At 37.1% G+C, this 25,608-nt stretch overlaps 4 protein-coding genes across 5 annotated transcripts; 2 read left to right on the forward strand and 2 right to left on the reverse strand.

Annotated features, from left to right (window-relative positions):
• Positions 1-958: 958 nt before the first annotated feature.
• On the reverse strand, positions 959-3,331 carry LOC130989946 (nascent polypeptide-associated complex subunit beta-like). 2 transcript variants are annotated; one of them, XM_057914124.1, is made up of 6 exons: positions 3,161-3,331; positions 2,346-2,413; positions 2,005-2,153; positions 1,858-1,914; positions 1,439-1,477; positions 959-1,350 (listed from the first exon to the last, which is right to left on the reverse strand). In XM_057914124.1, exons 2-6 carry the CDS (start codon positions 2,411-2,413, stop codon positions 1,163-1,165), a joined length of 501 nt encoding a protein of 166 aa, XP_057770107.1. In that variant the 5' UTR covers positions 3,161-3,331; the 3' UTR covers positions 959-1,162. The 2 variants fall into 2 exon arrangements, with proteins under 2 accessions (XP_057770107.1, XP_057770108.1); XM_057914125.1 differs by lacking the exon at positions 3,161-3,331 and adding an exon at positions 2,905-2,950.
• A 1,380-nt stretch (positions 3,332-4,711) lies between these two features.
• Positions 4,712-16,977, forward strand: LOC130989947 (callose synthase 5). Its single transcript, XM_057914126.1, is given in 42 exon segments — positions 4,712-5,167; positions 5,856-5,956; positions 6,475-6,596; positions 6,700-6,796; positions 6,879-6,989; positions 7,078-7,206; positions 7,294-7,386; positions 7,685-7,776; positions 7,909-8,035; positions 8,164-8,301; positions 8,379-8,455; positions 8,544-8,622; positions 8,702-8,824; positions 8,907-9,021; positions 9,163-9,500; positions 9,855-9,907; positions 10,003-10,063; positions 10,149-10,230; positions 10,327-10,376; positions 10,510-10,596; positions 10,984-11,106; positions 11,197-11,295; positions 11,402-11,482; positions 11,546-11,706; positions 11,803-11,926; positions 12,003-12,097; positions 12,195-12,294; positions 12,411-12,562; positions 12,776-12,885; positions 12,998-13,120; positions 13,207-13,275; positions 13,461-13,650; positions 13,757-13,868; positions 13,974-14,093; positions 14,178-14,293; positions 14,376-14,459; positions 14,820-14,932; positions 15,008-15,253; positions 15,371-16,152; positions 16,222-16,458; positions 16,548-16,733; positions 16,735-16,977. Coding segments are annotated over 42 exon segments (5,733 nt in total). The 5' UTR covers positions 4,712-4,977; the 3' UTR covers positions 16,780-16,977.
• Positions 16,978-17,753: 776 nt separating this feature from the next.
• On the reverse strand, positions 17,754-20,411 carry LOC130989948 (BTB/POZ domain-containing protein At2g13690). Its single transcript, XM_057914127.1, is given in 3 exon segments — positions 17,754-18,050; positions 18,052-18,870; positions 19,524-20,411. Coding segments are annotated over 3 exon segments (1,575 nt in total). The 5' UTR covers positions 20,160-20,411; the 3' UTR covers positions 17,754-17,930.
• Positions 20,412-23,029: 2,618 nt separating this feature from the next.
• LOC130989949 (uncharacterized) lies at positions 23,030-24,580 on the forward strand. The gene is made up of 3 exons (XM_057914128.1): positions 23,030-23,223; positions 23,367-23,429; positions 24,228-24,580. Exons 1-3 carry the CDS (start codon positions 23,146-23,148, stop codon positions 24,360-24,362), a joined length of 276 nt encoding a protein of 91 aa, XP_057770111.1. The 5' UTR covers positions 23,030-23,145; the 3' UTR covers positions 24,363-24,580.
• Positions 24,581-25,608: the final 1,028 nt, after the last annotated feature.

Here is a 25,608-nt window from a genome sequence, read left to right on the forward strand (position 1 = left end):
ATACATTTCTTAAAACTCGTGCCGTCCACAAATGGGTACTCATTTCGTGGACGGAGGGAGTATATCATTACTCATTAGCATCATTTACGTGGTTATATTTTTTTTATGTTTTATGTGACATGATCGATATTGTTTGTTACATTATTAGCATCCTACACTTGGTTATTAGTAACTAGGCAAAAGCACAATAAGTCATTGTTCAGGGCCCAAAATTTTGAGGAGCCCATTTTTTTAAGTGTGTGTATGTATATAATTATATATATGGCGAGAGCTAAAATAAATACGCTCATCATGTTGGATGAATTCATGATCCTGAATTCGAATCTCAAAAGTAGCAAAAAATTTATTTTTCACAATTCATACCTTTATACACGAATTCATACGTATTATACATAAAATTAATACTATTTTTCCTAGTTCTTATTTCTTTATTTTAAGATATGCTCTCTCGGTAGCTCTTCCTATATATATATATATATATATATACACACACACAACATAAGTAAGAAATCTTTGCCCTATCCCCTTAGGATAGCCTAGTGGTTGGGGTGGTTTGTCTGTTGTCCAAGAGGTCACAGGTTCGAATACTCTCGGCCACAATAACCACTAGGTGTGGTTTGTATTATTTATAATGTAATTTCATCAAAAAAAAAAAAAAAAATCTTTGCCCCTAAAATTACAAGACATGTTGCATTTGTTTAAAAGTAAGAAACAGTTGTCTATTTTAAAGTGGTTCTTTTGATATGATATCTCAATTAGTCAATTTTTGCTATGATAATATTATCCCACTTTAAAGTACAAAAAATGAGAAATGGCAAAAATCTCTTTCATAGAAAAAATAATGCTACTATGGTTCAACTTATTGCCTTGGAGTGTCGCATTTTCTTAAAACAAAGCTCGAGTTCTGCATGTTTTAGCTAGAAACTGCATAACGAAACCATAATCAAAATCAGATCAATGGCCAAGTTCTCTCCACATTAAGAATTCTGGCTAGTAAGGTAATCCAAGATCCACGATGAATCTGGAATATGTAAGACAGCATTAACTAATTGAAACACAGTTCCAGATTTCTTATGCCAGTCATAGCGCGATGAAGTAATGTAACAGATCCTCAAAAAGCATTCGAAATATAAGCAATGACACAAAATTGAAAAGAGAATCCCTAAGAAGTTTGGGTCTGTTGGGGCTCCTCTGCAGCGGCTTCAAATGTCTCACCTGCTACAAGCTCTGGCACGTCGTCATCATCATCTTCTTCTACCACACCAGCAGCACCTGAAGCTGTACCTGCACCGGGTGCCTGCTTCTGGAATTGCTCTGCTAATTTCTTCAGGTTCTCCAAATTATCGGGACCTGATCATTTTTTATTTTCAATTTCTATCAGATGTCAGCTAAAACAAGAATGGCGAGATAACGAAGGAAATGGAAAAGCTACACTTACCCAATTGGTGAATAATTTGAGGAAGAATGTCTTGCAATTCTGAGAGAACCATAAAGTGAAATGTCAAATAGAGTTTAGTGTTCCAAATGGAATAGAACAAAAGACAAGCAACATAGAGCAAGCTTTCTTAACATTTCCAAAAGTAACGATATTACAAAAATAAGCATCATGGAAGAAAAATAGAAGTTTAGGATAGAAGTTCTTAAATACAAATTTGTAATATGGTTAGAAAATAAGAGATGTTTACAATAATTAACTGAAATGAAAAGCTTTATTTTAGTAAATTGAAATGACAAGCTTTGATTGTGTTAGATGTGGAAAAAAGCACACAAATAATTTGAAAACTGACAGTGTTTACAATATGCCATCAGGTTTTATTAGCTATATAGTGGGTGTGGAGTCAAGAGAGCCAAACATACTCTTGTTCTGAGGAGTTCCACTAACAACCCAAGTGTTGGCTGCAATTGATGCTTGAACTGAAGAAAAAAGATAACAGTCAAGAGACAATATAAATTATTCATAAAAAGACTATTAGAGGAAGCTGAAATATTAAGGGCGTGGTTCACCTTTAGGGTTCATGAACTGGATAACAACATCCTCCTTGAAGATATTGACTTCCTCAATTGCAGGTATGGCATTTACTCCTATTCTCTTTAAGGTACTCTGAAGCCTTTTGTCATCTGTTGTCGTCGTCTTGTGCACTGCCTTCTTCTTTCTGCATCCCACATAAGTTATTCAATTAGAACCACATTAAAGAATGACTTGGATATTCCAATCCACTTGAATCAAACAGACAAGTAATCATGTCGTCTGTTGTATTTTTCAAATTCAATTAGAGGAATTATCCTAGAGCATATAGTAAAAGGAGAAAAAAAAAAAAAACAGCCATGTATAATTGAAGATGAACCTTCTCATGGTACCCTTCCCACCAGTCCGGACCGAACCGGCCATCTTCATTAATTTTTCCACATTCATCTGTAAAGAAACAGCTTTAGAGTCAGAACACAAGTCTTTATAACATTCTATGAATTAAGCATGATTGTGTGTGATAACTGATAACAACTACTATATCAGGAATAATAAGTAAAATTTCTTGTAACTATCAGATAGAGTGAACAGTTTTTCATTATCTGTTATAGGTATATAATATAATAAACACCATACTAGTATATAATCCAACAAGATTTTTCATATTAGCTGCAAGAACTAAGAACTCTTTCTTAGGAACAATAATACATGAAGCTTTTCTCTCAGATACAGGACTAAAAAGAAAGACCAAGCACTCCAGTGAGCATACTCAATTTGCCCAAATATATCAAAGCTATAAATTTTAGTACGATTCTTCATCCAAGATATGTCTATATGTGGGTAAAATGCAACACAAACAAAACTGTTGATGCAACATCTCTGGACAATGAAGTTCTCATAGCCAGCTACAGCCAGCTGATAACTACAAGAAACTTTACTTATTATTCCTGATTAGATTTTCTGGTTATATTTTGAAACACCAAACCCTCCTACACCAAAAGCGTAAGATGAAAATACATCAGATTCCAGATTTAAAAAGAGAGAGAAGAAATATGCTTCGACTCAGAAATGAAGAAATGCATAAGAAATTCTCCAAGAAACTCCACGAAAAGCAAAATTGAAAGCCAAGAACAACGAAAAGGTAGGAACCTACATGTAGTGCGAAGAAATCGAGAAAGTATTGCAGTGAATTACCTCTGCGAGATGTGAAGTAGAACGCTTCGGATAAAATCGAGAGCGGCGAGAGGGAGCTGATGGCAGCGAGGAAAAATGAAATGTAACCCTAGCGTCAGCTTAACTTCAATCAGGGTTTTTTTTATTTATTTTCAAGATAAAGTTAGGGGGTGTTTGGACCGCACCAGTTCTTACTCAAAGAAAGCCTTTTTCCAAAGACATTTTGTTGAGGTGTTAACGGCTTTACCTATTACAAATAGTACCTAATGTATTTATTGTAAATTTAAAATTATACTATCAATAAATATAATTTAAAAAAAAATTACCTTAATTAAATAAATAATAAAATGTGATTCTTTTTTGTTTTAAAACTCGTATCACTCTTTTAAGCGTGAATGTATTAAAAGTGATGAAAAAGTACTCCCTCCGTTCACCAAAAATGGGCACATTCTTTGGAAACTGGTTTTAATAAAATGGGTGATCAGTGGAAAAATGGTCCGACTATTTAATGAGTGGTTAAGATTGAATTAAAGATTATTTTATTTTATTTTATTTTTTTGTAAATAAGGAGTATTTATAAGGATAAAATATAAGAAAAATGTGTGAATTCATGTACTAAAAAAAAGGTGTCTCATTTTTTGTGGACTTGTCCTATTTTTCGTTGATACTATCATTTTTGAAACTCTTCTATAGTTACACTTTGACACGAACATTTGCTTTAGGTCAAAATTTACATAATTTGATCATTTTTTTTTCTTTCTTTTGAAGTGATATTTTGATCAAAAATTACCATCATATATGTTATCTTGCTAGTTTTTCCCCCCCTCAATCATTGCATGTTTATGTGAGACGAGATTTTATTATGACGCCATTTAATACCAAAACAACCTTATCACTCGACTTGGGATGAATTAATATTTGAGTCTAAAACACAAATTTATTTATATTACTTAAAATTGCAACTCCTCGCATAAGTTCAATACAAAATTTTAGGTTGTAAAGTGTAGAAGCAATCAAATTTCAATCATGAAAATATTCTCCCACTTTTATTCAATACAACGTAATAGGAAAAAAGCATTTCATACGTCTAAAAAAAGAACTCACAATGCAAATCAACATTCCATTAATAATTGTTTCACATTTTTTGTAAATCTTGTAACAACATATCATGTCAATTAAATAACATCACTCTTGCATAACGAAATTTATAACACTAATAACAAAATAAATTAAATAATACTTTCGGGTGTGGAAAATTCGAACGAAACACACAATAAATTAAAATAGAATGCGCTAAATCTTATTGATAGTTTTGGCATGAATTATTAAATGACATTACACGTATATTTACAATACAGATTTTCTTTAATTTTTTTTTAGAATCGATTTTTGCAATTGCAATGCATGTTATAAAATGTATTTCCCATTTAGAAAATTAGTGAGCAGACGACATACATGCCTAAAAACACACGGGGGCCCACACAAATTCTCAACAGCCGGTCCACAGAAGGCTCAAATCCTGCCACGTAGCGACTTATGGGGTCATCTTTCCCGTTCAAAATCTCCCTCCATCTCTGCACAGCATCTGTTATATATCTCTTCCCTCTCTCCGTTTCTCTCTCTACACGTTCATTCCATTTCTATTTCATGCACTGAGAAATTTCTTTTTTTCCGGTATTTTACAGTGAATTGTGGTAGAGACACGAACGGAGAGAGCGGGTTAGAATTCATGCGAGCTGGATCTGTTTACTGATCGGCAGAGATCGCGAAAGGATTTCTCCGCGTTTGTGCGCGCGATCTATCGCCGTCCACGGAGCTAGCAATCGGAGAGCATCGTCATGTCATCCTCCGGAAACTACCGGCGGCAGCCGTCGCTTTCGCGGCGGGCGTCGCGCGGCGCCACCACCACCTTCTCCATGGAGGTGTTCGACAATGAGGTCGTGCCTTCCTCGCTACAGTACGATATCGCCCCCATCCTGCGCGTTGCCTCTGAGATCCAGCAGGAGCGTCCGCGTGTTGCCTACCTGTGTACGTACGCCTAATCTGTCGTCTGAGTCTTCTTTACCTTTGCTTTATTTCATGCTTAATTAATTTGCAGAAAATTTGATCCAGTTTATGATCTTTTCCAGTTAATTTTGTGTTGTGAATTCATGAAATAGAGCGTTGCTGCAATTCACTATTGCGATCGCATGCATGTTGTCTTGTTTGTGATTACCTTTAAGAGCATCTTACATTCGTTTTTTGTGATTTCTAAATTCTACGGAAAAAAATAGTTATGATTGTTTTTGGTATCTCTGAAAAAGGAAAAAAAACATTTTCTGAGAAAATAAATCAATCGGTACGTCATATATGTGTCTGCGTGTTGTAATTGTTGATATGTAGATGTACAAATTGATAGTAAGTATATTTTAAATTTACTGGTTTGAAAATCACACTAATAAATAGTTAGGTGATATAAAGATTAATTTCGTATGAGAATTGAGATCAAATAAATTCTATATATTGTAAGCACCTACACAGATCCCTCCTTGCTATATCATACATTAGTTTGAATTCAACAGAATCCTTCATTCCGTCTGAATGTATTCCCAGCGGAGATTTACTATCAATTATTTCTACAATCCATCCAAATACGTTTACTTGTTGCATATGTTTATGGATTCCAGTTCATGTAGACATTCAATATGACGCGATTAATAAATTTTTTCTATTATAGGCCGTGTTTATGCTTTTGAGAAGGCGCACAGGTTAGATCCCAGTTCAAGTGGACGTGGTGTACGTCAGTTCAAGACTAGTCTTCATCAAAGGTTACAGAGGGTACGTATTGATTTTACATTTTAGCACATTTGGCACACATATTCCAACGTTTTGACGTTCTTAAAATAGTGTTTAAATATGTATTATTAAAATAATAGTGCATTTGTTAAAATATGAAGAATAGCTTTCGTAAAAAAAGGATGAAGAATAAGAATACATTACTTAGGTAATTTGTATTTTTTTTACCAAATCCAATACTCGAAATATATTTAAAATTGCATAAGAAAATATTTATGATTGGTCTCTATTGGCCAAGATAAAAATCTTGCTATCCTTTTTTCACTAGGTTTTTCTAACAAAATTGTGCAATATTACATGCTTGCTGTGTAACTGAGATATTGATACTGCTCGTAACTTTTGAAAAATGAAATATCACTATTAAGCGAATATATACATTTTAAAATATAGGTATATCATCTAATAAAAATAGATGATGACAGCACAAGGAAGATTTGTTCAATAAGTTTTCGGATTTTCCTTATATCTCAAAGTCATACTTATGAATATCGTGAATTCAGGAGGATGGACCATCTATGGCTCATCGGGTCAAGAAGACTGATGCGCGGGAAATTGAGAGCTACTACAAGCAATATTATGAGAAATATGTTTTGGCACTTAACAAGGGGAACCAAGCTGATAGGTGCCGATAGTAGATAGTTTTGAAGCAATTCGCTTCAATGATCATTATACAAGTTAACATTTACATAATTGAGACCGATGTTAACAATAATTGTTCCTGACAGAGCTCAGCTTGGAAAAGCTTACCAGACAGCCGGGGTGATGTTTGAAGTGCTTTGTGCTGTTAATAAAACCGAAAAAGTTGAGGAGGTTGCACCTGAGGTCAGTTTTTACCTAACTATATGATGGCTTTCATGATGGTTTAGTTAAAATGTGCAAGTGAAGAAGCTTTGGTGTTTTACAGATTATAGCCGCAGCAAATGATGTCCAAGCAAATGCGGAAATTTATGTTCCATTTAATATTCTTCCCTTGGATGCAGCCGGGGCGTCACAGTCCATCATGCAGCTTGAAGAGGTGACATTTGCACCATTTAAGCACTGATGTGCATGTTTATTCGTATTCGAAATATCAAGTCATTGGTCTTTACTTTTTGAAAATTCAGGTGAAAGCTGCTGTAGGTGCTTTACGTAATACTCGTGGCATGACATGGCCGTCATCATTCGAGCAACAACGGCAGAGAGCTGGCGATTTGGACCTTCTTGACTGGCTGAGGGCAATGTTCGGTTTTCAGGCATGTCTTGTGAATTGTTGGATCAGATAATTCTTTTGTGCTTTAAGATGAGGATAATTAAATGCTGGCTCCTTTTGGCATCTACAGAAGGACAATGTCAGGAACCAAAGGGAGCATTTGATATTGCTCCTTGCAAATATTCATATAAGACTAATTCCCAAGCCTGAACCGCTACACAAAGTATGCCTCCTCTGTTTGTTTGCCCTCTGAATATATTGGTATTCACAGTTTTAACATCTTTTCACTGTAGAACATATGCACTACCTAATATCCAACATCATTCACTGTGTTCATTTTTGATCTAGATATCCCGACTTACTGCAATCATTTTTACTGCTGTAAATGAACTTGTTGCATGTATCCTTACAGGGCATAAAATTTGATCCACATGTCTCTTTATTTTAAAAATCGAACCATAAATTATGCACGAGCTTTTTGGTGTCAGTGTGGTTAACTTAAATTTATTTCTTTTCCTTAGCTTGACGATCGAGCTGTTGATGCACTGCTGAATAAGCTCTTCAAGAACTACAAGACATGGTGTAAATATTTGGGAAGAAAGCACAGCTTAAGGTGAAATAAAAGTACTCTGCACTGATAATCAGCTATGCGAATACTCGATAACTAACTTCAGCAATTTCATTAGTACATTTAAAATTTGATTCCTGTTGGATTAGATTAATATTTCAATCTTTACTGGCACAGACTCCCCCAAGGTCAGCTGGAAGTGCAACAGAGAAAGATTCTTTACATGGGGCTCTATCTTCTTATCTGGGGTGAAGCAGCCAATTTACGCTTTATGCCAGAGTGTCTATGCTATATTTTTCACAATGTAAGTGATTTCTTGTCCTTGCATTACTGGAGAGCCATTTAATGATTCCCTTGGCATGCATGATCAAAGTGACATATATATGAAACACTTCAATAATATTCTTTAATTGTATGACTGAACATGTTCAGATGGCATATGAACTTCATGGTCTGTTGGCTGGAAATGTAAGCATTGTCACAGGAGAAAACATCAAGCCTTCTTATGGTGGAGATGATGAATCTTTCTTGAGGAAAGTTATAACGCCCATTTATCGAGTGATTGATAAGGTATTTCTTGCTCAGGTGAATAGACTACTTGTAAACTTGTGTCAAAGGATAACCAAATGGTGCTTATACGGTTGCAGGAAGCTAAACAAAGTAAAAATGGTAAAGCTCCCCACACTTCCTGGTGCAACTATGATGACCTGAATGAGTATTTTTGGTAAAGAGTTAAACTGAAAAATAATAATAATTTTTTAGCAAACCTTCATCCTCTATGCTATTAATTTGGATATGGCAAACTACTATAGGTCAGCTGAATGCTTCCAGTTGGGATGGCCAATGCGAGATGATGGTGAATTTTTCAAATCTGCACAAGATGTAACACAGGTAATTGAGGCCAAAGTTCTGAACTTATTTGGCCGGATTCAATATGTTGTTTGTCTGCTCAGTACAAGAACTGTTTCAGGGGAAAAATGCTCCAAAAAAACCCAAAAAGCTGGGGAAATCATTCTTCGCGGAAACACGATCATTTTGGCACATATTCCGAAGTTTTGATCGCCTGTGGACATTTCTTATTCTGTCTTTACAGGTACGTGTACGTAATTAGAACAGATGAAATACATAATTGAGATAATTAGGTGATTGTACTGACTGGAAGGGTTGCTCTCCAGATTATGATGATCATTGCCTGGAGTGGTGTTTCTGTATTCGATATTTTTGGGCAGACTAATGTGTATCGTATGTCTAGCATTTTCATCACAGCAGCCATTCTTCGTGTCATTCAAAGTAAGATTCTTCTTTTATCCGGATCTTAAAAGAATTCAAAAATATTGCCTGTGTTTGTTTCTTGATCAATCACATTCCAACTTGAGTTTAGTTTTTTTCTTGTGTTTCTTACTAATCAAGATTTATTTGAAATTTGTATAGGTGTGCTGGACCTCATTCTGAACTTCCCAGGCTATATTAGATGGAAGTTCACTGGAATTTTGAGGACCGTCCTAAAATTAATTGTCAGCTTAGCCTGGGCTGTCATCCTTCCTTCATGTTATTTGCTCCGATCCAAGTCATTTTCATTCACCAAAATCAAAGAAGGGTTTGCATTCCTTGATGATGTCAAGGGTGTACCTCCTCTGTACATTGCAGCTGTCGCTATATACCTGTTGCCGAATTTATTGACTGCAGTCTTATTTGTTTTCCCCATGCTTCGACGCTTCATTGAGAGCTCTGATTGGCATATCATTAGGATGTTCCTCTGGTGGTCACAGGTATATCTGTTCTCATCATTATTCTTTACTCTTTCAGTCACACATATGTTCAATAAAACTGATAGTATTTAATAGCAAGAAGGAATATCCTTTAGATAGCTGCTTTTAACCAGATATTTTAGGTGAATCTTTGATATTCAATTTAGTCAAATAGTGTAATCTTCTTAGTACTTCTCTAAAAGTCCTGTTAAGTGGGGAAAAAAGAAGATTCTGTAACATCTTTCATTACCCAATATTAGAGACACAACTATTTTTACTTGGGTGAGAAGCAATTGCATTCTCTTGTATGCATTAATCTGTTTACTGAGTATATGCATATGCCTGGTCTGTGAAAATTTTGCTTATCATTTTCAGCCAAGAATCTATGTGGGAAGGGGAATGCACGAAAGTCAATTTGCACTTATCAAGTATGTTACCCAAGTTCTCTAATCTTTGGATATGTTTCTTCGCATCTGATACTAACTTTGTTGCTTTTTTTTTCCTCTGGTCATAATTGAAACAGATATACTATATTTTGGGTGCTACTTTTGGCTTCAAAATTTACGTTCAGCTATTTTATGATGGTAGTTTCTCATCCTTTTGTTGGTCAATAGGATGCAGATACTGTCAACTGCTCTGTTCCTTATTATTATGTCTCATTTAATTCAGATAAAGCCTATGGTGAAGCCCACTAAAGACATAATGAGCATCCAACGTGTTACTTATACTTGGCATGAGTTCTTCCCATATGGTATGTATTCATTCTAGTGGGATATAATTTAATAAAGTGTTCCCAAGAATGATCCTCTCAACTTTTAACATATTGGAAAATCTCATGCCAATGCAGCTAAGCACAACTATGGAGCTGTTGCTGCAATATGGGCACCAGTTGTCTTGGTGTGCTTTCTTATCATTAGAATCTTATGGCTTAACAGTAGAATTTATTCTTTCCATCTCTTTCTGCTCCATTTGAATTCTTTTTGGTGTTTTTGCACAATCCCTTCTTTCATAGTTGTGACTTTGCGTGCAGGTTTACTTCATGGACCTCCAGATCTGGTATGCCATATTCTCCACCATGTACGGGGGTTTTATTGGAGCCCTTGATCGTCTTGGAGAGGTAGAAGCTATATCTTGTACTTTTGACTTATGATATTCTGGTCCTCTGGTTCAACCTGCAAACAACATCTTCAAATAAATCAGCGACAATGTATTAGAAAACGACAGATCTTCAAATAAACCAATTCTTGATCATCCCAAGCTTCAGCAATTCTTTTCCCATGTCTTAAGTTGCAAGAATTCTATTATTTTGTCATCTCTGTAGTTAACAAGTTTCTAAAATTTATTGTTTCTTCCTATATCTTGTCTATAAGTAATAGTCATGCATGTCTAGTTGTGGGATCATTCTGAGAACATTCTTAATATCCTAATTAATTGATAACTTTATGCATCTCCTTAAAGTAATCACACACTCTATTCACTTCAATTTTGATTTGTCCCTCCTCAGATTCGAACTCTTGGAATGTTGCGGTCTCGTTTTCAGTCGTTACCTGGTGCATTCAACACTCACTTAGTGCCATCTGATAAAGCTAAGAAAAAAGGATTTTCTCTTTCAAAGAGCTTTGCTCAGGTTGCTTTTCACCCTAAATTGATATGATTTCACTTCCCCAGTAAATGGCTACCATAGTTCTCAGAATCTCTGTGTTTCTACCTTGATTAGGTCACTGCAAGTAAAAGAAGTGAAGCTGCAAAATTTGCACAGCTGTGGAATGAAGTAATATGCAGCTTTAGAGAAGAAGATCTCATAAGTGACAGGAAAGTTCCATCATTTTGACTTCTTTCTTATATACTGTATCATTTTTTTCGGTTACCATGAAATTTTATTTATAGTTGGGAACTAAACCTAGATTACTTACATCAGGGAGATGGACCTGCTTCTTGTTCCTTATTCATCTGATCCCAGCCTGAAAATAATTCAGTGGCCCCCCTTCTTGCTTGCTAGCAAGGTAAAAATTGTGTTTTTTGAGTTTTATCATGTCCATATTCTTTTTGACTTTCTGCCTTTGCAGATTCCAATTGCTCTGGATATGGCTGCTCACTTTCGATACAAAGATACTGATCTCTGGAAGCGGATATGTGCTGATGAGTATATGAAATGTGCCGTTATTGAATGCTATGAGTCATTCAAACTTATCCTCAATGCCTTGATCACTAGCGACACTGAGAAAAGGTAGTTTTTTCTGATATCGTTCATAAGGAGATCATTAGCTGTCATTATTGCGTTCACTGAATATGTAATATTCTGATATATGCTTTTCTTGAACAGGATAATTGGAAGAATCATAAAAGAAATTGAAAATAGCATACACGATTATACATTCCTTCAGAATTTCAAAATGAAGCCTTTGCCGGATCTTTGCAAGAAATTTTTAGAACTTGTGGAGATATTGGTAAGCCAACTCTTTCCGAAATCTTCCAAGTTAAAGTTTGTATCTGTGTAAACTGACAGAACCTTCGATCTTGCAGAAGGACAGCGATCCATCCAAGAAAGATAGTGTTGTTTTATTGCTGCAAGATATGCTAGAATTAGTTACCCGTGACATGATGGTGAATGAGATCCGGTTGGTAGACGCTGCAGTATTTATTACTCTAAAAACTATCTTTACTATATTGTAATCTTCTTATTTTGTGAATTATAATTTGCATCATTAAATGTAGTGAAATGGCTGAAGTTGGTCATGGGAGCAAGGATTTCGGGAATCAACTTTTTGCCAGTATCGCTTATCCTCCTCCAAATACAGCACAATGGGAAGAGCAGGTATATGAAGCTGCATTTGCATCTATACAATCCATCAGTCTATTTATTTACAAACACATTCCAATCTATAACATCTTTCAATAAAAGAAGTGTTATTATATATGCCTGTTCCACAGATACGGCGCCTCTATATCCTCTTAACTGTTAAAGAATCAGCAATCGATGTCCCAACAAACCTTGAAGCACGCCGGAGGATAGCATTTTTCTCCAATTCACTTTTTATGAATATGCCACGTGCACCTCGAGTGCGCAAAATGCTGTCATTCAGGTGAATTATATTTATAGTATTTGTGATTTGAATATATTTTATCTTTATTATATGTCTGTGTGCGTGTGTGTATTTTGTTGAGAGCTATTTGCACTGCAACTTCTCATGTGCTATTCTGTCCGACATAATTTTAAGTTAGTTTCATGAGCATTCTTTTTCATATCTGAGCTGATCAGTGTTTTTAAGGTAGTAACCGTATTTATTGGTATGCAGTGTGTGTACTCCATACTACAGTGAGGAGACTCTTTACTCCAAGAGTGATCTTGAAATGGAAAATGAAGATGGTGTTTCCATTATTTATTACCTTCAAAAGATATATCCAGGTCTGATTAATATTCCAAATCTGAAAAACATTTAGTCATCAAGAATGGTATTCGATTATCATAATTAGCTAATAAAGTACCATCTATTGGCTTGAACATAAATTTCACTCAGATGAATGGAGTAACTTCGTGGAGCGTCTAAATTGCAAAAGTTCTGAAGTTTGGGACAATGAAGAAAATATACTACAAATACGTCATTGGGCCTCTCTGAGAGGACAGACTCTTAGCAGAACAGGTTATTTGAGTTGCACATTCTATTCCTCGTGTTCCTGCTCTCCCTTTAGCCTCGTATTGTTTTGAGTGATTGTTTTTGTCGTGCAGTCAGAGGGATGATGTACTACAGAAGGGCCTTAAGGCTTCAGGCTTTTCTTGACATGGCTTCAGAAGAGGGTAAGACAAACTCCAAATGATAAACATGTTGGCTGGTATACGGTATACCCATAACATAAAAATAGTCTGCACTCAATGAAGTCAAAACAATTCCAACTCTTGAGCCAAACACGAACCTCTCAAAATGACCATTTCTAAATCAAAATTCAGGTATATTTCTGACTGGTTCTGCCTATATTTTGCAGAACTTCATGAGGGTTATAAAACGATTATAGAACCGTCAGAGGAAGAAAAGAAGAGCCAAAAATCTTTCTATAATCAATTAGATGCTGTAGCTGACATGAAATTCACCTATGTTGCCACCTGCCAGAATTATGGCAATCAGAAACGTAGTGGAGATCGCCGTGCAACAGACATATTGAATTTGATGGTTAAGTAAGTTGAACAATTCTTCCAATGTGCAAAAATTATGTACTATTGTTTTCAATGTTAGATGGTAATCTCATTTTATTACAACACTGTCCTCTTATGTTTTTTGCAGTAATCCATCTCTTCGTGTAGCATACATAGACGAAGTTGAGGAAAGGGAGGGTGGAAAAATCCAGAGGGTCTATTACTCTGTTCTGATAAAAGCTGTTGATAACCTTGATCAGGCAAATATTTTCTTAGTTCTGCATAAAATACTGAATAATACACACTACACACACTCACACACACACACATATATCCCCGACTGATTTAGTCTGTTTCTTCTTCAGGAAATCTACCGTATAAAGCTACCAGGTTCAGCAAAGATAGGAGAAGGCAAACCTGAAAACCAAAACCATGCGATTGTTTTTACACGTGGGGAAGCTCTTCAGACAATTGATATGAACCAGGTAAAGTTGTTGAAGCCTGTATCCATAAGATTGATGAAGTGATTGTCTAGAATATTAAACAGTGCTTTCTTGCTTCCTTTATAGGATAACTACTTAGAAGAAGCTTTTAAAATGCGCAACCTACTTGAGGAATTTAATGAGGATCATGGGGTGCGACCACCTACCATCCTGGGTGTGCGTGAACATATTTTCACTGGAAGGTAGTAGAGTTTACTTTTCTGTTCTCTCCATTTGGTACAACTTCTGTATGCTCTCTCTCATCTCTCATATGTTCAAACACAGTGTTTCATCGCTGGCTTGGTTTATGTCACTCCAAGAAACAAGCTTTGTTACAATTGGTCAGAGGGTTCTCGCCAGACCTTTGAAGTATGTTGTTTCCTTCTCTAACGCATCACCACATATTAGATTCTCTATGAATTTCTTCTCAGTAGCACCATCAATCTGTCATTTATACTTAAAGATATGATAACGAGGATACATGTCTTGAAATCATACTTAAAAAGCATGATTCTCATATAAGTGACAGATATGTTGCCATTAGGGTCTTTCTTGACCTCTTCTGCATACAGTGACTGTCTTCCTCCCACAATAGTTTTAGCTAGACAGTAATGATGTGCATAACCTAATGTCTTCTTGGCATATTATGCAACTATTTGGTAATCCATCTGGTTTGCTGCAACAATGAACTTTCAAATGATTCCTTTTCCCTAATGCTTTATTATATAGGGTACGGTTCCATTATGGACATCCAGATGTTTTTGACCGAATTTTTCACATCACCCGTGGAGGCATCAGCAAATCCTCAAGGGGAATCAATCTTAGTGAGGATATATTTGCTGGTAAAAGTTTGACCCATATGTCTGAAACGTACGCTTATGATATATGTATTTCATGATATGTATCACCTTCTGTAGGTTTCAATTCAACACTAAGACGTGGAAATATCACCCACCATGAATATATTCAAGTTGGGAAGGGACGAGATGTTGGTCTCAACCAGATCTCACTCTTTGAAGCCAAAGTTGCCTGTGGCAATGGGGAACAGACACTTAGCCGTGACATCTACAGACTGGGGCATCGTTTTGATTTCTTCCGCATGCTGTCATTTTATTATACGACTGTGGGGTTCTACATCAGCTCAATGGTATGATCAATTTACAGTAAATTTCCCTGGTTTTCTGGCATGAAAATTAGAACTTGACTAACATGATATATACCTGAAGCATATTTATTACCAACACTGTTTGTCATGTTTTGCAGCTGGTGGTCCTTAACAGTTTATGCCTACTTGTATGGTAAGCTATATCTTTCTCTGAGTGGACTGGAGCAGACAATATACAAGTTTGCCAGAATTCGGGGGAACGATGGTCTCAAGGTAGTCATGGCGTCGCAATCACTCGTTCAATTAGGTATTTTGATGGCACTGCCGATGATTATGGAAATCGGACTGGAGAGGGGTTTCAGAACAGCAGCTAGTGATATGATAATCATGCAGCTTCAACTTTCATCTGTCTTCTTTACTTTCTCTCTCGGGACAAAGGTTCATTACTTTGGTCGAACTATCCTGCATGGTGGAGCCAAGTACAGAGCCACCGGGCGTGGTTTCGTGGTGAGACACGAAAAATTCGCCGAAAACTACAGAATGTACTCAAGAAGCCACTTCACAAAAGCTCTAGAACTCATGATTTTGCTCATCATTTATAAAGCATATAGTTCAGCAGCTCCCGACTCTACCACCTACACATTAGTGACATTGTCGATGTGGTTCCTCGTGATATCCTGGCTGTTTGCTCCCTTTTTCTTCAACCCTTCCGGATTTGAATGGCAGAAGATAGTCGAGGACTTCGAGGACTGGGCTAAGTGGATGAACAGCCGCGGTGGTATCGGTGTTCCCGCGACCAAGAGCTGGGAGTCGTGGTGGAACGAGGAGCAAGAGCATCTCCAACACACGGGCTTTCTAGGGCGCTTGCTGGAGATCCTCCTCTCTCTTCGTTTCCTGTTATACCAGTATGGAGTCGTGTATCACTTGCACGTCGCCCACCATAACACGAGTATTTTGGTGAGCATCATAACTCGGATTAATCGTTGATACTGTGGCTTCTCTTATACCAAGTGATGGTGGTTGCAGGTTTATGCTTTCTCTTGGGTGCTCATCATCGCAGCCATAATCATTTTCAAGATTTTATCAATGGGGAGGATGAGGCTGAGCGCCAATTTTCAGCTGGCTTTCAGGCTTCTAAAACTAGTAGTGTTTATTGCTTTGGTAGTGGCACTTATCCTCGCCATAAAGTTTTTGGAGCTGACTGTGGGAGATATATTCGCCAGTATACTAGCCTTCTTGCCAACTGGATGGGCCCTTCTATTGGTAATATATCCCTAAATCTGCTCTACTCTACTCTAATCTGTGCTTGTATATTTGTATGTATTTGGTAGTAAATGTGTTGGAATTTGTAGATAGCGCAAGCATGCAAGCCAACGGTGAAGAAACTAAGGATGTGGGGGTCAGTGAAAGGTCTGGCGAAAGGGTACGAGTACATGATGGCGCTGGCGATCTTCGCTCCGGTGGCCTTCTTCGCGTGGTTCCCGTTCGTGCTCGAGTTCCAGACGCGGCTGCTCTTCAACCAGGCCTTCAGCAGAGGTCCTCCAGATCCAGAGGCTCCTCGCCGGCGGGAAGAAAGACAAGTGAAGTGATGTGCAGAGTAAACAACACCCTTGCATGGATTTTTGCCAGATATATACACGTTCATTGATTGATTGCATTGATTATTCTTTTCAATCTCAATAAATACGCATTTCTTTCTTCTTTGTACCCGTTTTGTATTTACCAAAATCAGGGGAAAAAGGAATAAAAGCCATGGAGGAATTTTACTCCAATTCAATATCACTCTCTCCCTCTCTCTCTCTCTCTCTCTTTCTCTCATGTGTAAACTTGAAACTCTCGACTCGTAGTAGGTAATGTATAGTCTATATCTATATACTTATTATAATTTCTTTTTTTTACTAGCACATTGTCAATATCTAATCGCCAAACAAAACAGTTTACAAGGCTTAGATAATGCCTCAGCCATCTTCTTCTTCCTGCTTGCTCCTGGAGCTCCCATTTTACCAGGATGGTTGTCAAGTGTTGAATAAGTAGTTACGATAGTCTCACAATCTCAAACTTTGCTTTCTTCAACCAGCACTACTTTTTGATCATCTTGATCTTCAAACTTTTCAGCTTTTCTTTGAGAGACTCTTGGCAATCTTCTTCATCCATGTAGCCCATAAATTCTTCTTCGTTGTCAATGTACCCGACTCGTAGAGATCGAGCATGTCGAGCAAAGTTTGCGATTTCAGCAAAATTTACAACTTAAGTAAGGATAACTTTATTCTTTCAAACTCAAAATGAATAATTTTACTATAATTTTCTTTTATAATAAATCTTTTATAATAATCCTTATTATTAGTATCGCTACTTTTTCTTTTTTGTCCTTTGTAAAAGAAAATAGAAACAGTATTCCTACTATGTTAACCATAATTCCTATGTGTGCCAATACAATACAAATTTATGGCTAAAATTATCTAAAAGTATTCCACATCTGAAAAATCAAAGACCTAGAAAATCCCTGCATGAAAATACAGGAAAAGCCGAAAATGGGATGACTTGAGAAAATCTAAAAATGAATACAACAGCCTAAAGCATCTAATATTCCATCACCAACAAAGTGTCAAACACATTTTACATGGTAACAATCTACAATATTATTGAACTTCAAATCATCGAAATCTTCCCCATGATCTTAAGCACAAAATAATAGGTGGAAATCTCCCTGCATGAGAATTGGTAGCAGCATTACTTCACCTAGATTCAATGGCCATGGTTTCGGAGCCCCTAAGGAACGATCTTCGCCACCATATTTGGAACGCTTTACTAAGATTAGGGCATTCGTTGCCATGCTTGGAGAAGCAACGGAACCACTTCCATAAACAACGAATACTGCTCTTTCAATGGAAGTGTAAGCAGCGCTTGGCCCATCGCCTCCTCTAATGCCTTCATGTCGAGTCCCTTTTTGCTCCTCTGCAACCAACCAAAATCAGATAGCATCGGTCTAAACCACGCCTGAAGAAGCCTCAGCCTCGTTTCTGGCGGGCAGTGGAGCCTCCTAGTGCCGATTGCAGTAAACAGCACTGCGGAGACACGGCTCAGCTCATACTTGACCATTGGAGATGCATCCTTGTGCAATTTGAGCAGCCCTTCTTGATTTGCCCACAGATGGACGAACTCCTCCGCCATCTGGTGATCGAGCAGGATATCCACGAGCCAATTTATGTTGTCCACTTGCTTTGAGATGCGCTCTAACAGAGGCTTTTCTTTCTCCTTCTTAGTCAACTTCTGCCCTGCATTGCTACCCGAGGTCTCCTCGAGCAGACTGCTCAGTGATTTCAGACACGATTCACAAGCTGCATACATGTCCTCCTTATTCAGATCAGGATAGTCCTTTTCGTAGACAGAGCTTTTGCATAACAACCCTTTAACCAAAGACTTCAGTTCACTCCCAGCAGTGGCGTCGTTGCAGGTGGTAATGGACCAAATAAGCTGCTTGGTCAATGCTGGCTGTGAATCAATGGGACTGAGGCTACAGAATCTGTCTCGAATGTCTTTGGTTTTAGGATCGTCTACTTTAAGTCCATTGAATAGCTCCCTCAGCTTCTCCTCTTCTTCTTCGGTCCATGGCACCGCCTCCAGGTATTGTAAACATGCAGAAACACACCTGCCAAACTTGATGCTTGCTGATACCTGATTCAAGTGACGATAAAGAGCCTTATATTTTAGAATGAACCAAAAACGACGTTCATTAACTATAAACTCCTCATCACATAAATTCAAAATAACCATAGTCTTGTTTTTCATTCAGAAACAAAAGATTTGAATGCAAGAAAGCAACCTATTCAAAGGAACCTAAAGCAAAGGAACCTGCAGTCTACTCGAACAAACGGGCAAGAACGTAAAATACCACATTTCATGAAACCCCAAACTATTTACTCCTCAAATGTCATTAATAATCCCATAAACTGATTCAGAAACACCATGCAATTAGATTAGTTGATCTAAAATCCTATGCCATACATACTTCCTAATAATAATCAACAGAAAATAATCAAAACTACAAGCCACTATTTAAGGTCAGAAATAAGTTGCAGATGAAAACAATCATCAATATTCAAATTTAAAACCCAAACAGTAAATCAGCAGATCCTCTGTGTAATAAATACATACTACTTTTCAAACACAAACAGTAATTTCAAACACAAATCATACACCAAAAAGTCCGAATTGACTCAATTGAGTAAGAATTACACATCATCAAAAGATAAATTAAAATACATAACATCCACATCAAGAAAAACCAAGAACCATATTTCTACAATTCCAGAGGGAAATAAGAATACCTCAAGTATATCGATAGCTCGAAAAACCCCAATCTTGACGAGTTTTTTCTGAATATCCTCCTCAAACATGAGCTCGATCGTTTCACGAAACACGTTCAGATTCTCGACGTCGGGCACCTCAACCCTGCACAAACCGCTCACATTCTTGCGATAATCCGCGATCAAATCGGCGAAAACGGAGCTATTCGACGCCAAAACCTCTGAACTCAGCTCCAGCACCAAGGATCCTCCATTCTTCCCCTTCAGATTCAACCTGGTATCATAAATCCCTAAATTCCCCTCGTTGATTGCCGAATCGGCGAGGGGCGGGGGCGGGGGCACGGGCAAGGGCAAGGGCGATTTGGGGATTGGATGGTTTTTGGGGGTGGTGTGGGTAACGACGGGGTGCTCCGAGATGGGAGAGACCCGACCCGGAGAGAGGATCCGACGGGCGAGGGGGGTCTTCTGGGTTTGGGGGGAGTTGGAGAAGGGCAATTGCGTCTTTTTACTGCACGAGGAGGAGTGAGAGCGGACGGAGCAGGAGTGCGAGAGGCCCGGGTTCTCCGGGCTGAGGGGCGGGGTCGTGAAGGAGCAGCACCAGTAGCGGCGGCGGTGGAGCGGCGGCTCGCGGCGGCGCTGGGATTTGAGGTCGTGCATTGCGGCGAAAGTGCTTATTTCATGGTGGGAAGCAGGAGAATGTGAGGATTTGAAGGAATTAAATGGAATCCCGGTAGAGATATCAAGAATGTGAGGGGTTTAGAGAGAGAGAGAGAGGGGAATGCAATGATTTTATTTTAGAGAGAGAAAATATTATTGGAGTTACAGTGGGGGAGTGGCAGAGAAGGAACAAAAATTTAAGACCTGAGCTGGAAATAGTTTGGAGAATCTCTCTTCTTCACTTTTCCTTTCTTTTCTCTTTCTATAAAGAAGTAAACCAGATTTACTAACAAAAAAAAGTACTCCAAATATTAGGGCATATGATTTATCGACGGCCTGCAACAAGACAGGAATAATATTCCGAATAAAGTGGAAAATTGTTAGATACTTTATATTTTGTTCAAGAAATAACTTTCTAAAAAAGACGGCATGGATTTTAAGAAAAATTAATTTTATATTTGATTAATGAATGAGTAATGTTCATAAATTTTAAAAAAATGGTGATACTGAGAGCAATCGCACCACGATTCGTTGGAGGACCTCGAGCCGTGCTCCAGCAAGTTGGGCGGCAATGTCGCATCTCAAGGCTTGAGTGCTGACCCTTTCCTCCGCGTCGGGTTTGAAGAGATCTTTGTATGGTGCGAGCTATGCATAAGCCTATTGTAACAAAAAGAAAAAGAAAAGTGCTTGTTGGCCCCTTAGGACAAGCACCGTTGTATCTCCGGGTGATATTTTCCCAATATTGGATTATCTTTTGGCCTGTTTCTGTTATTGGGTTGTGGGTAGCCTTCGCCCACAACATACAAACGAGCTCTGTCTCCGCTGAAGTGTACAGTGTAGTTGTTCGGCGTCTTTTTGGCTTCGGCACTTCGACGACGTCATCTTCAACGGCACGAGGGTTCGTCGTGGTTGGAAGAGAGCCCGGGGAGAAGATATTCAAAGCTTGGGAGAAAGGCGTGAACCCCATCATCGGGGTAGAATTAGGAAATCTCGGGAAATAAGGAGGAACAACCGAGTCTTGAGCTATATTTTTCATATAATCGTTGAATTGACCTTCCATTTTTTGTAATAAATTGGAGAGAAAAAGATGAAAAAGTGATAGAAGAAGAGTGAAAAATGAGAGAAGATTATTGCATTGGATGTATAAATAACTTAGGAAAAGTGATATTTATAGAGGATGAAAAGAATAATAAAAAATTAAAACTAAAAGAACTTTTCAAACGATCGTTTTTTTTTTTTTTAATTTAAAGGGACGTGTGTAAACACAACGAGAATCACCTTTCGGCCCTTAGCACCCGACACGGTCCATCGCCCCCGCATTGCATAATAGCCGTTGCAACAATCAAAATAGCTATTGCAAAATCTATCATTTTACACTCGTCACACCTCTCGGCCCTTAGCACCCGACACGGTCCATTGCCCCTAGGGGTGAACCAATGCACGACCGCCTCCAACGCGCCGCATCGATGCGGCTCGGCACGATCCTCCAGGTCCCACTGAAGGTGCTCTAACTAATTTATGAATTTTGTAACACTAAATCAAAGGTGGTATGAGTTCTGTAAGAGTCGGTAATGACATGATTCACATGAAAATATTTTAGTCAAAGTCGGTCGTGGTCCGTTTTATGAGATATGGACTTTTGTGTTGGGCATAAAAAACATGCCAAGTGTCTATCAGTTCTATCATCAAATACATTGGATTCTAGTATTATTTATTCTTTTAGAGTTCGTATCGTTAAAGATATATAAATTGTTAAAATAGGGATGATGTTATCTTTATTTTCTTGATATATCTTCCATATGTGCAAAATGAAGAGGAACACGAAAATGTGTGTTTTCATTCATAATATACAATTATTTGTATTAAAATATTTTTAATTAATTCATGATACTCTTTCATAGGAATATTTTTAGAGGCGGTAGCATAAGATATTTTTAGGCGTGAGCAAAAAATTCGAAACCGAATAACCGAATCGATCCAAACCGAAATTTAAAAATATGGTTCGATTTTTTCGGTTTTTTGGTTCGGTTCGATTTTTTTTTTTCAAAAAAAATCGATTTTTCGGTTCGAATTTTTTAAAACCGAACAAAACCGAAAAACCGAATTATACTATTTATTATATATATATAATATAATATTTTAATTATAATTTTATAATATATAACTTCTAATATTTTTTAAATTTTTATAGTTTTTTGTAATTTTCAATTTTTTTTTTCAAAATTTTCAGTTTTTTGGTTCGGTTCGATTTTAATTATAAAAATTTCGGTTAATTTGATTCGGTTCAGATTTTATTTTCAAACCGAAAAAAAAAAATAATTTAATTTGATTTTAGTAAAAATCGAATCATATAACCAAATGCACACAGCACACACACCCCTATATATTTTGTGGTAGAATAACATTTGAAGATTCCATTTCATGCAGCATTGAGAGAAAGAGAGAGAATCTCTCGAATTTTTCAAATATGATGTAACTAACAAGTTAGAAAAATCTTAAATCGATAATCACGTAATGATATATGGAATATATAATAATGCAAATGAATCCACCGGCATGACGCGGGCAGATTCCGTGGGTGTGGCCGTCGATGATTGGCGGCGACACACACAGTACACGTGGCACGCCTCGCGAAATTGCTAAGGTTTCTAAATAAGGAAAGAGCAGCAGCCAATTCTGACAACAACACTTACCTATAAAATGTGAAACAACCTCAACTGCCGCCACGTGTGTCGACGCATTCCCACGTATTCAACGGCTCATTTCGCCACGTAGAGTTGCGTAAACCCAACATCTGCCCTTCTTCCGTTGCATACCAAAAAGCATATATATATATATATATATATATATATGTGTGTGTGTGTGTAGTGTGTGCATTTGGATACTAACATACACAATCAAAGTGGAGATTTACTCAATTTGCAGAATATCTGGATATATATATATATATAATTGTTATATTGTTGAAATAGAGAGAGAGAGAGGCATGCTTGGATTTGAGAGGCAGTCATCTATTGAGAATGAACCTCGCACTCTCAGTAATAATCAGATCGATTTCGCTAGGGTTCTCTCTCTCTCTCTCTGTGTATATATATATATATATATATATATATATATATATATGTGTGTGTGTGTGTGTGTGTGTGTGTGTGTGTGTGTATTTGTGTGTGAGAGAGTGTTAATCTATTGTGTTTGTTATGTTGATAGGAAGCAGCACTTTATGTGGTGAATACAAGAAGCACGCAGGAAGCTCTCACCATCTTCACCGAGGTATATATATATAGATTCATTTTTATTCTTTTAATAGTATAATTCAACTTCATTGAAACTAGCTTGTAGTCTTAATTGTATTATGATATATACTTTCTTGTCATTTAGAACTAGAATTTAACTACAAAACGTATCAGATTTTAAAGAGTTTTTAGAATTGACGGCTAGTGTGCAAGAAGATCTGTTAAAGCGGGATTTTTTTTTCTATTGATCAATCAAAATCGGACTGTAATTAAATGTATAGTAATATTGAAACTAGATCAGCAATGGTTTTAAAAAAAGTTACAGATCAATAATATCTCTTAATGCATATATATAACAAAGTTTTATTTTGGAAACACACACACACATATATATATAGATGTATTAGATGAAATATATATTAGGCTCGTTTTAAGCTCTTCAAATCATCAAAATCTAGGGTGCTATCACTTGTTGAATGAATTTGGGGTATAGGATTTAAAAATTTTGAATGACAAAAACAATATTTTTCCAATAACTTGTTTAATTTTATGTGAAGTTAATTTCATTACGAATGCATCTTCGAGTGTGTTTACATGCACTCTCAGTTCTCAACATATTTAGCTAGCATTTTCAATGGAACTCTCTCTCTCTCTCTCTCTCTATACATATATATATATATATATATATATATATATATATATAGGTTAAAGTTGGTTTTAAATTGAAATCTTCTTATCATGAGAATTGTGAGAAATCTTGTATAAATATTTGCATAAAATACATAAAGTATATTCACTAAAAATATAATTGAATAATTGGATTGTGTGAGCGCAGGGGCTGGAGCCGGCGGTGGCACGGGCTGAAGATGGTGGCTGCGACGGCGAATTGGTTAATGTTTGCAATACCGAAACTTATGGGAACATCGACAATCATCACAATGTTAGAGACGTAGTTACTTCACCTTTTTGACCCCTCAATTTCAACTTTCTTCTTTTATTTAACCTCAATTTTTAAGTTTCTTCTACTCCTCAAGCAAGGAATTTTCTTTTCTTTTTTTCAAGAAAATTAAGGTGTGATAATATTGTTGATATGGAAATGAAGTCCATTTTTCCGCTTTTGTGACAAGGATGTAAAATGAAGGCAGAAATATGGTAGATTGATTATATCATACGTTTTATTTCATGTCATTTCAGTTTTGTCCTTGTATAGGTGCAATGATTTTGCCTCTATTTCTTGAGGTCGCATTAGAATACAATTGATGAGAATGGACATCTAAAAGTATAACTAAACTACGAATTACTTCTTTTCTTTTTTCGCCTGTTATAATCAGTGTTGGACAGTGATATATTTAGAGGTTAAATTTTACAACTATTCCTTACTCAAAACAAGAAAATACTCCCTCCGTCCCATTAATAAAGACACAGGTCTTTTGGGCACGGAGATTAAGGAGAGGTAAAGTAGTTGTTAAAGTGTTGTGGCCCACCACTATTAGTGTAGGTGATTAACTTTTGTTTATTGAATTTATTTATTTTTATTTTACATTGCAAATTGATTTTTTAATTTTAAAAATTCAGAATTTCAAATTTTTTAATTAATTTAATTATTCTCATTATTTTTTTCGATTTTTTTGTTTGTAGTTTTTCTTAAGTTACTGTTTTCTTTCCAAAAAGGTAGCGGCAGTGTACCAATACAAACCACCGCCGACCACCACCACCACCACCACCACCGCCGCCGACCAAAATTATCACCATAACCGTGAACTCACACAAGCAAATTGCACAATCAAACCAAAAATTCCAAGTGCATTTCAATTCAGATTTGAAAATTCCAATTCATAGTGTATTACAGGAAAATTAAAAAAGGCAGCACAATGAAATTGAATTAAAAAAAAAAAAAAACAATGAACCCAAAATCAACGCTCCATTTCTTGGCAGAATCATCGCCGGCCACCGCCGCTAATAGGAGATGGTGGTGGAGATTTGGAGTTAGGACGATTTTTGGGACGATTTCTAAAAATTGGGGCTAGGGTTTTTAGGCGGCGCCTCCGGAGATGGCGGTTGCGGCGGTGGAGATCTGGGATTGGAGAGGAAGGCCGCGGTTGCGGCAATGGAGATCTGAGGTTGGAAATTGGGGCCAGGGTTTTCAGCCGGACCGGAGATCTAGGGTTGAAGAGGAGGGCGGTAGCGATTCCAAAAGAAGAACACGATAGAGGGAC

This window comes from Salvia miltiorrhiza, chromosome 6 (genome assembly GCF_028751815.1).
Source record: "Salvia miltiorrhiza cultivar Shanhuang (shh) chromosome 6, IMPLAD_Smil_shh, whole genome shotgun sequence".
Classification (NCBI taxonomy): Eukaryota; Viridiplantae; Streptophyta; class Magnoliopsida; order Lamiales; family Lamiaceae; genus Salvia; species Salvia miltiorrhiza.